This window comes from Talpa europaea, assembly GCF_964194135.1.
Source record: "Talpa europaea genome assembly, chromosome: 7".
Taxonomy (NCBI): Eukaryota; Metazoa; Chordata; class Mammalia; order Eulipotyphla; family Talpidae; genus Talpa; species Talpa europaea.
In genome coordinates this window covers 119,436,945-119,448,762 of record NC_140074.1, presented here as the reverse complement: position 1 = coordinate 119,448,762, position 11,818 = coordinate 119,436,945, and the positions used below count along the sequence as shown (strand labels likewise).

Below are 11,818 nucleotides of genomic sequence, written 5' to 3'. Positions count from 1 at the left end.
CCTGGGCAAGTCTTTATTTCAAATAAAGAGCGTATTCAAGTGGGGGATGTCTCAAAACAATCGGAGCGAATGTTTACTCAAGAAGTCTCACACTTCAGCACAAAGTTGTATTTATATGTGTGATTAAAATCCTTTAATCCACTAGACACCAAATTTCTAGATGGTGTGCAAATCACAGAGTCAAGATTAATCGGTTCCACAGATGCACGCAGAAACAAAGTCTGCAGCTGCATGTAAGGAAATACTAGCAGAGAAGAAAACATTTATTTATTACTTTTATGATTGCTATTATTATTTACACACATTTACTCACTAAGCCAAGAAATTTGAGGCAGTAAAGGCTGAGTTATTCATTAGTGCCTTCTGGAGTACAGACTATCAGAGAAACATTACAAATTCTCTCTTAATGCTCTTTCTGCATCTCTGAATTTAAAAAACAAAGAATGTCAGCATTAAAATTTATATCAACAAGAAAGATTATAAAAAAATTAAAAACAAGATAGAATACCTCAGTCACCACAGGCTTCCTCAAGTGAGACCCAAATGTCCAGATATCCCACATGAGATAAAAAAAAATAATCTCCCAACACGAGGTAAAGGAAACCACCAAATGAAAGAGAAAAACTCCACCAACCCCAAAGAATATTCAGAGACCAAAGATACTCCTGAATTTTGTCTTTTCTTTCCCCATAAAACTCTTTCTATCTAGGCTCTGAAATTTCTGTTTCATCTGATTTCTTTTGCCCAACTATTGTTACTTTCTGCAAACCTTTGATTAGTCAAATGCTCGCCCTTATGAAAGTGGAAAGATTACATTCCATAATTGGGGAGGGAAAGCCCAAAGATTGTTCCTCCCATCTCCCGTACTTGCACACTATTTAATCATTAGTGTTTAGAGCTTCTCCAGTTTCATGGCTTTGGGGAGGGGTGAGGAAAATGACCAACATCTATAATGGCTAGTGCATTTTTTACCTAGCTTAGAAGGGTGTAATGAGACAATTTAAAGTTATAAGTCACCTTGCATCCCTTGGAGAGCTGGCATCCTAAATATAAAGAACACCACCATGTTACTGTGAAAACACTGCTCTGTGAAAACAATGCAGGCAGAACATGAAAGCTAATAACATAAAGAGCAACACAGTAAAGGGAAGAGTCGCCTCTTTAATAATGTGTTTCAAAGGTAGTCTAAGGAAAAATTACAAGTTAGAATGTTAGATAACAACAATCAAATGTCAAGATAAAAGTATACTTATAATTTAACAGAAACAGCAAGATACAAAAGAAAGGGGGACTTTTTATCTCAAGGTTTTCTTTATGGTTTAAATTATTTTCTCATCTTTCGGCCTGGATAGGAACACAAACAAGCATTAACAGATTAAAGGAAAAATTGAATATGTCACATTGATGTGGGTTTATTTCTGTAATTTTTTTTGTGGGACCCTTGCTGGTGGCTGGGGATCAAACTGGCACTGCAGAGGCTGCGGGTAGCCTTGCAACCCAGCGCTCAACCACTGCGCCACCAGGGGAGGCCCATGTGGGTTTATTTCTGGACTCTTAATTCCATTCCATTGATCTGTGTGTCTCTTTTGTTCCAGTACTGTATGGTTTTGGTTATTATAGCTTTGTAATATAATTTGAGATCAGGGACTGTGATGCCACCATTTTCCTCTTGTCAGGATTGCTTTGACTTTTGGGGGGGTCTCTTGAATTAAAATTTGGGGTTCCATATGAATTTCATTAATGTTTGTTTTATATCTCTGAAGAATGCCATTGAAATTTTGATAGGATTGCATTCAATCTGTAAATTGCTTTGGGTAAGATGGCCACTTAGACAATGTTAATTCTTCCAATACATGAAGAATAGCTGAAGAAAGAGAGTTTTTAATAAACAAAAGTCAGCTACCAGTGCATAAAACTAAGGATACCAAGAAATATTTTTGGAAGTATCTGTACTTTTGGACAAAAAGATTTTTTTAATTGTGGTAAAATGCATAGAACATAAAGTTTAGCATCTTAACCATTTTTTAATCTACAGTTCAATAGTGTAGGTGCATTTACATCTTTGTGCAACCAATCTCCCACACTCATAATTTTGTAAAACTAAACTATGCCCATTAAACTATTCTACCTTTGCTCTTCCCCAGTCTTTGACAGTCACTATTCTACTTTCTGTCTCTGAATGTGTCTACTACACTAGGTGCCTCATACACGTGGAATCATACATATCTGTCTTTTTAAAACAACACTTTTAAATCAGAGAAATTCTTAACAGGGTAAGTGGAATTAATCTGAAGTACAAATAGGCAGAGAAACAGGAAGCAGAAACTGATCTGGGGAGGATTTTAGATTTCATTGTCTATAAAACAACCGCAATCATTACAGCATTGAGAGTGGACAGATCCTCAGAGAGTAGACTAGGAAACCCCAGCTCTCTGTATCTGCAAAACAACTCCAAGCATAGTGGTTGTCAGAAGGGGATTCAAATCCTCTTGCCTAGATAACTTTAAAACTGAGAGAGGCAAAATCAACATCATCTCTCAGTTTCTTAAGCTCTGATTCTAAAGAAAGAAGTTATCATTATATCCGTCTCAGACGCAATCAAAAAAAAATTAACTCCAATCTGATACTAAAATGATCTAGCTAAAAACTTCTCTGTTTCTGAATCATTTTTCTGTTCAAATAAAGGTGTTGCTGAGATCTAATAACACATAGATGAAAGGTTATTATTTATTACTTCAGTTTTTCTTAGTAATGCTAAAAATATCTAATTTGTCTCAAAATACAAATAAAGTGATCATCTAACATTACAAACTTCAACAACCTTAAAAACATGCTGATAGAAATCATTGCAGAGGACAACTATGTAAATCTGAAATTACGCTAATGCTAAAGCTCATTTCAACTGTAAAAGAGCAATATGAGTATAAATTTGCAAGTCTGATGGGAAATTTCCATTCTCATCATATAAAGCATTTTAATTACATTTTTAAATCTGGGATGTGCCTGACAATTGGGAAATCATAAAGCAAATTAATAGAATTACTCTTTCAGAAAAGAATTATCAGTCATCAAAACTTCTGAAAGATTAAAAATGTACTTTGGAAAAAAAAATTTTTTTTTTGCTTGCTCCACCTTATTTTTTTTTTTTCTTGATATACTAAATGCCCTGGGGCTCTGACCCAGCTTCAGAAAAACAGCCAGTAGAGTGGGTTTAAAAAAAAAAAATTATCCAATTGGGGATTAGCAAAATTTAACAGGGATTAAGAAGTGACACAGAACAGGAACACCCTAAAAGTGTGTATATAAGGGCCAAAAAGGCAGCCTGCAAACACGCTCCTCTCTATCACTTCTCTCACTCACTGGACAAGCTACACATCTGCAGGAGCATCATGTCTTGCACCGCTCGCATGTCCTCCAGGGCTGGAGGCAGCGGCTCCATCAGGGGCTCTACCTGTGGAAGCGGCTTCAGTGGTGGAAGCAAATGCGGTCTTGGGGGCGGCTCTAGCCGGGGCTTGCGAGGAGGCTCCAGCAGCTACGGCATGAGTGGGGGGTCCAGCGGAGGCTTCGGAGGGGCTTGTGGTAGCTTCTCAAGCGGAGGCGGATATGGAGGAGCGTCAGGCTCTGGGTCTGGCTTTGGTGGGGGTTCTGGATTTGGCGGGGGTTCTGGATTCGGCGGGGGTTCTGGATTCAGTGGGGGATCTGGATTCGGTGGAGGTGCTGGTGGAGGCTTCTACAGCTATGGTGGTGGAATGGGTGGCGGAATGGGTGGCGGCATGGGTGGAGGTGGTGGCGATGGAGGGCTTTTCTCCGGAGGTGAAAAGCAAACCATGCAGAACCTCAATGATCGCCTGGCCAATTACCTAGACAAGGTCAGAGCCCTGGAGGAGGCCAACACTGATCTAGAGGTCAAAATCAAGGAATGGTATGAGAAAAATGGGTCTGGGTCTGGAGACACTGGCTCTGGAAGAGATTACAGCAAATACTACCCAATAATTGAAGATCTCAGGAATCAGGTGAGAACAATGCAATGCTGAATTTCTACTTTTTCTGTATCTTTTGCTTTTATTCAGATCGTGTACCATAATGAAGAATTTAAATCTAGGAAGTATTTGAAAACATATCTGCTCGTTGTACATGTAAAATGAAACTTGGTGTGTTCTAACTGATAGCCTTGTATGTGACATCCAACCACATTAATTTTCTGTTTGCATCTGAAGATGAATACTTCTACTTCACAGTAAAATTTACCCAATGCCAGTCAGCACATTAATGTGTATATATAAGAATGAGTCCACACTAACTTAATCTAATTGTTTCATTTAATTCTAGTAGGTTGACATATTTTAGTATCTTGCCACATTTAAACAGCCTTTACAACTCTTTTTCTTCCAAGAAAATTTGGTGTCAATATTGTATGAGAATGTGCTGGAATCTAAATATTTAGCCATCTTCTATGGGAAATACATAATTTTAAAGACTTATTTGCAAGTGAAATTCATGTTTCACACTATGAAGGAGCTCATAGAATAACTGACCTTCTAAGCAACAGAAGATGCAAAGGTCTGTGTTCCTTATAACCATGTTGGGTGCCTATTCCAATAAATGTGCAAATTGTTAACTAGCAGAAGGATGTAACCCAAATACACCAGGATTATCAGTATAACTAAGCAAATTTTCAAAGCAGTTCACCTTTGAAAGGTAACACAGGGGACCATCTACCCTCACAGGTGGGCACACAGATATCAGGTAAAAGGCATCCATGATTCACTCACTGTTACTGTCTTTCCTAGATCATCACAGCCACGATTGAAAATGCTGGGATCGTTCTGCAGATTGACAATGCCAGACTGGCTGCTGATGACTTCAGACTGAAGTAAGAACAGTGAAACCTTGAAGATAAACATTGCAGGAAAAATAAAATTCGATCCACTTCTTAATTTATTCTTTAGTGGAGCACAACCTAAATTCACAAACATCCCAAAGACAAACTTTAAAACCATTCCACAGCAAGAAAAGAGAGAAGCAAATTAAGGGTGATATTTTGGTTATAAAAGATATTGTCTGTCCATAGAATTAACAATAGGTTCATATTTTCCTTTACAGGGGAATAACTCCTAAGAGAAAACTTAGTAGCCTTCAAATATCAAATGCTTAGAGGAGAGAACTTGAATATGTAGGAATCCACCGTCTTCTATTGAAATGTATGCTCATGTCTTATTGCTGCCCACGCCAGGTATGAGAACGAGCTGTATCTCCGGCAGTCGGTGGAGGCCGACACCAATGGCCTGCGGAAGATCCTGGATGACCTGACCATGACTCGATCCGACCTGGAGATGCAGATCGAGAGCCTCACCGAGGAGCTGGCCTACCTGAAGAAGAACCACGAGGAGGTGAGAGCACCCCCATACTATTAAACAGCTCTGACCTACTCCTTCCCCAGTGCTATAAAAACAAATTCTATCTGAATGGATTTCCATCTCTCTCCTACGACCTGGAAAAAGTAGCAATGAGCAAATAATACCTGATTTTGCTGGTGGGGGAAAAGAGGTTCCCGATGACCTGGGTTCAACTTTTTACTGTGTATGCACATTTTAGAAACTATTGTTTTTACATTTTCATCACTATGGTGTTTTTCCTTCGCGCCAGGAAATGAAAAGTATGCAAGGAGGCTCCTCTGGAGGAGACGTGACCGTGGAAATGAATGCTGCCCCAGGAACTGACCTGACCAAGTTGCTGAATGACATGAGGGCGCAGTACGAGGAGCTGGCTGAGCAAAACCGCAGGGAGGCCGAGGAGCAGTTTAACAAGCAGGTACAGCATCACAGCGGAGCTTCCGAGCCTGCGGCCACACACAGCCACTTGCACACATTTCATCAGCCTACAATAACTGCATTGTGTTTTCTTTAGAGTGCATCCCTGCAAGCACAGATCTCCACCGATGCCGGGGCAGCCAACTCCGCCAAGAGTGAGATAACAGAGCTGAAACGCACCATGCAAGCCCTGGAAATCGAGCTCCAGTCCCAACTGGCCATGGTACGTGCCATCGCTTTTCAAAATCTCCAATAGGGAGTTAAGCAATTCCAATTTCTTTCTTTGCCAAGATGTGCCACTTGGCACATAATGAAAGCAATTTTAAGGAGGCCTGTATTGTGGTTATAGAAAGCTGTAACATTCCAGTTAGAGATAACTGGAATATTCTCATGAAAGATTCTGTTTTTAAAAGTAATGCCAGGGGCAGGGATGGCAGGGAGTGGGGAATATGGGGGAAGGGGCCCACTCTACCCTGGGCGGGGCCCAGACTTCAGCAGTGATCATAATGTGATTTATTCAGACGTCAAAATGTAAAACTGCACACCTGAAACTTACACTATTAGAAATGAACATTACCTTGATTTAAAAAAAAAAAAAGTAATACCAACAGAAATTAAGGAAACAGTGATATAACAATATAGCAACTTGATGAAGGTGTGTTTCTGGTGCCTTAAAAAATGTGTTTTTTAATTATCTAATGGCTTGATTTCATCATAGAATTTTTTGTTTTTTTCTTAGAAAAGCTCCCTGGAGGGGACCCTGTCCGACACGGAATGCGGCTACATGGTTCAGCTGTCAGACATTCAGATGAAGATCAGCAGCCTGGAGGGCCAGATCTGCCAGATCCGGGGCGAGATGGAGTGCCAGAACTCCGAGTATGAGCAGCTGCTGAACATCAAGACCCGCCTGGAAATGGAGATCGAGACCTACCGCCGCCTGCTCGACGGCGAGGGAGGAGGGTAAGCGAAAGGCCTGAGCGAGCCAAAATGCAGACCTTGGTGCATTTACGTTCTGGACCCAAAGGGGCTGGGGGTGGGACTTGTAGTTATAGCGACAGTGACACCTTCCAATCAAAAGACTCCCTCCTGAAAAGCCCCCACCCCCACCCACCCCGAGGCTTCTGCCAGTTGCAAAATGCGAAGGGTAAACAGTTCCTTTTTCTCCCAGTAGTTCTGATTTGGGGGGCTTTGATTTTAGAAGCTCGGGATCCAGACAGACGGGAGGAGGCAGAAACACCGGATCCAGGGGTTCGATATCTGGAAGCTCTGGCCAATCAAGGGGTAGGCATTTTCTTAATAGTCATGATAATTTTATAATTTAAAAGGAAAGGCACGTTTTGCTTGTCATATTCAAAGTGTGTATTGTTTAAGTAATCTTACCCTGAGAGAACACCTTAAATGAATGCCTTTGAATGCCTCTCCATCGGGGTTTCTGGGGTCGTTCCCAAACTGACAATCTGATTCTACCATTTTCAGATCAAGGCAAGACTAGAGTGACCAAGACCATCGTAGAGGAGATGGTGGACGGCAAAGTCGTCTCATCTCAAGTCAGCAATATTTCTGAGGTGAAATATAAATAAGTGATTTCCGGTTTCCAGATCAACCAGGGTGTCTTTCAGAGAAAAAATATCTAAAGGACACAAATGAGGAAGCCTCATTGATCTGATCATCTTTTTGGATAACTTCAGAAGAAAATGTCCATCTAGAAATTGATAACTAGCCAATTTTTCTGCATCCTTCTCTTTTCTTATTAGAATGCTCTTTAAAAAGTTGAAATGACAGCTTTGCTCTAATTGTTTCTATGCTTCAATAAACTTACTTTTGCAAGTTAACTAAATTGTTCTTGATTTTTTTTTTAAGATTTAATATTTTACCTAGACATGATGGTATCAATTATGAGCTAGCTGCATTATTCAGTATTGATGTAACACTGTTTTCGTAAAAATCATGGGCATTTTTTGTGTGGCATCTTCAACAAAATCACATTAGAACTCAGTGATACCTGAAATTAGACGTCACGGTCCCTGTAACTATAACCAACAGTTTAACCCACAAAGAAGGATGGAAAGAAACAAACACTGCAATAGCACATTGTTTAATGTTAGTGTTTAACTGTTTTAATGACACGTGAATTAAATGACAAGCCCACAGCCTATCTCAGATCCATCATGTGTAAAATGCACAGACTCCCAGGGAAGGGGGTGATGAAGTGTTTGTTTTGTTGGCTGAAGCACAAGGAACATGAAAATACAGGGAACTCATAACACTGCAATATGATCTGCATCTTAAGCTTGCTTAACACAGCTCTGGTTAGTGTTCAAAAGACTACCAAAAGACTACTCCTGCAGAGTAGCAAAACAGATGACAGGTGTAAAAGTCATGCCATAATTATCTTTTAAAAGGAAAAAGAAGAAATCGCCAAAAGCATTATCATAGGTTAAAATATCCTACAAATATACACCTATAAAATACCAATAAAAATTTACATTGGGGCCTCCCCAGTGGCACCGCGGTTGAGCGCTGGGTTGCGAAGCTGCCCGCAGCCTCTGCAGCACCGGTTCAATCCCGGCTGCTCCCCAGCCACCCGAGGAGGGTCCCACTCCTGCCGCCCACTGCTCCCCTCAGCAGTGTACTTCGGTCCTTCTGCCTGCTCTGCTCCCTGCTCTGGCTCTGGTGAATTCTCTCACCCTCCCGTGCTTCTGACTGTACCCAGTGCTTGCATAAATAAATAAATAAATAAATAAATAAATAAATAAATAAATAAATCTTTAAAAAAAAATTTACATTGACTTCCACACAAACTTGTAGAGAATCATGCCCAGTTTTGAGGATAATTTCATTATCTTTCTCAAATGGAATCAGGAGTCATCCAGAGTGCACAGAACAGGGATGACCTGAGTAAAGTCCAGAAATGATGGTTGGCGCAAAACAAGGAGGGACCCTTGACATTTCAAAGATCTAGACACCATGGAACTTGTCCAAACTTCAGGAATCTAGTCTCAAAAAAATGGCAACAACCAGAGATAATAGATTATAATCTGTTACAATATAAATTGATAATACGAACTACTCTAATAAATTTAGAGTATAAGGCCACTCAGCTTGGGAAGGTAATAAATATTCATCACAGTCATAGGGACAAGCATTATCTAAGTGACTGTTTCTCATTATTTGACAACTAAGGTCTGTTAGATTCATTAATACCCTTATACCCAGAATTATGGTAATGTGCAAAGGTATTTATTGCAGTATGCTCTAAAAGAGCAAAAGCATCCTGAATGTCCATCCACTAAGAAACTGTTGAATAAGCTTTGTGCAGTCAGGTAATGAAATATGAGTGAGCCACAAAAAAATAATGCATGGGGTTTTTATAAATGTTAACTTGAAAATAGAACTATATTTTAAGTGTAAAGAGCAACGTGCCAAGTCAGTGTATATATTATGCCTTTGTGTAAAAACATACTAAAGGGAGCAAGAAAAGTGAGTGCACCATAAGGTCCTCAGCAATTCCCAGGCAGGTCTGGGGGAGGGGCTGAGGGGGGAGCCTGGGGGAGGAAGAAGAACTTGCATTCTCAAGATGGCTGCCAATTGCTCCACATGGTCTGTGGAGCAGGTATTGCTTTTCTATTTGAAAATCACTTAGAAGATGTGGCCTCTAAACACAATGGTTCAAAGTCATAGGGAAAGAATTGGATAAAAGTAAGATATGATTACCTAATGGAAAACAAAGAGTGGAGAGAAACACTATGTGAAGTCATGCTTATTTTTATAGTGCTATTGCAAGTTATAAAAAGCATAATTTTCAGCAGAGAAACCCCTAAAGGCTTCAACTTTCTTTAAGACAAGGAGACATATGTACCAGTCAAAGAAATCATTGCACTGAAGTTCACAGAAACCATAACGGTTCTGTAGTGGATGAAAAATTTGATCCATTTTTATCCATGAATGACCAAAACTCCCTTAGCAGTTTTATCAGCTGTTCTATAAACTATGCAAAATGTGAAAGCTTAGAAATGAGTTTGGTCAGTTTTTTTGGTATTTATCAAAAACAGCATCCAAACTGCAGGGACAGGAGCAGATGAGATTGCCTGCTACATAAAATCAGAGCAAAATTCCCAAGCACTTTATTAAATTATTTCATTTGTTTGAGCAAAACATTTCTTAGAAGTAAGGCCAAGTACTATGTAAGAGCTACTCTCAACTCTGGTTTGTAACCAAAATAAGCAGATTATTGAAGCTACCCATCTTGGGGGGGGAAAAAATAGTTCAGGAATTATGCAATTAGTAGAGGAATGGCTCATGCTTAATGGGATATAAACTAAGTGGAGGTTTTAAAGGACACAAAATTGATTTTTGTCTGGCATTAAATATTCAGTGTGCTCAGTACTGAAATGCATAAGACTTAAAGATCTACCATGTGACTCCATCAGCAGGTAAATCCCCTGGCTCCAGAACTGGTAGTAGATGTACCTGGCAACACACATAGGGACACCAGAAGGAGAGATTGAATGTTACCCTCCATCAATAAGGGTCTTGTAGGTTTGCCAAAGTACCAAGAGGTTAAAGGCATGTTCCCCAGCCTATGGAAACATGGACCATGTGGGGAGGGCTAATGGTCAAGGGATGAACCAAAACTGACTGCTGATTGTCTAGATGTAAAGTACCACCAGGCAAATAAAGTCTGTAAACATTTCTTTAAAAAAAAAAAAAAGAGTATTATTTCGTTTTAGAAATAAATGAAATCCTAAAACTGAAAAAATATTTTAGTTGAGTACATAATAGAAGCTCATTATTTCTAAGAGTGTGATGATGGTTTTGTATTCAAAGAATGATTTATGTTTCATGAGAAAGATTTTTTATGTATCAGGTATGTTAAGTGAGGCTCCTAAAAAGTACCATTATGTGCTCTGAAGATTCTTTAATTTGACTCTCTCCTTTATATGTGTGGACAAGGCCCTCAACAAATTAGGGACAACATCCTGAGAAATAAAAATGCTCAAGAGTGGAATGTTCCCACTTGGGGGCATATAGTCAAAGAACACGAGATCATCAACACAAAAACCCCAATGTTCACTGCAGCATTATTTACAATAGCTAGGGCATAGATGCAGCCTAAATGTCCACCAACAGATGATTAGATCAGGAAGATGTGGTATGTCCATACTGGAATATTATGCAGCCATAGAAAAGAATGAACTGCCGTCATTTTCAACAAAATGGAGGGAACTTGAGAGAAATATGTGCAGCAAAGTATGTCAGAACAATAAAAACAAATTTGGGGGTCCCCCTGGTGGTGCAGGAGTTAAAGTCTCAGTGCTATCAAGCTATCAGCAGTCACTGAAGCATGAGTTCCATGCCCCGCCAGGGAGTCACCCACATGGCAAAGCAGACCTCTCCTGTCTTACCTGCTGTTCCCCTCAGCAGTGTATTTCAGTGTATTTCTGCCTGGTCTGCTCCCCACTCTGTCTCTGGTGAATCCTCTCAACCCCCTGCACCCTTGGCCTACACTCCAGTTCTTGTAGGCACAAATAAATTTTTAAAAAATCTTAAAATATAAACAAATCTTGGACATTCATATAACAGATAATTCAACAACATGAAACACTTTCTAAAACCAGTGAACATTGATAAATATCCTGAGGGCTCTCAGTGAAGTAGGAAGGAGAGGAACAAGGGGACACACGGGATTGTGGTGGGGAAAATGTTTTTAAATTTTAAAAAAGAAATTAAAATTCTTTCCCCAAACCTTCAGCATTTTATATGCAATGCCAAGGCAACTCCCCCAAAATGTGAATCATTAATAATAAATTACATTTGAAGCAAATATTGAACGGAAGCATTTCTGGAAATAGTTCTTTAAAAGATTGTTTAGAACAGAGCATTAACACAAAGTGAATAACCATTGAGAACATTTGAGACTTTTCCAGCTTTGAGATTCAATTGTCCCCGTGCCAGAACATATAGCTGACATCAAATCCCAAATGATCTGACTTCGCTCAACACTGATA

General features: G+C 39.7%; 1 protein-coding gene across 1 annotated transcript; it reads left to right on the top strand.

Annotated features, from left to right (window-relative positions):
• Nucleotides 1-3,389: 3,389 nt before the first annotated feature.
• On the top strand, nucleotides 3,390-7,390 carry KRT24 (keratin 24; the record flags this gene model as incomplete). Its single annotated transcript, XM_084237106.1, has 8 exons — nucleotides 3,390-4,013; nucleotides 4,791-4,873; nucleotides 5,234-5,390; nucleotides 5,647-5,811; nucleotides 5,908-6,033; nucleotides 6,550-6,770; nucleotides 6,982-7,091; nucleotides 7,287-7,390. 8 exons carry the CDS (start codon nucleotides 3,390-3,392, stop codon nucleotides 7,388-7,390), a joined length of 1,590 nt encoding a protein of 529 aa, XP_084093232.1.
• Nucleotides 7,391-11,818: the final 4,428 nt, after the last annotated feature.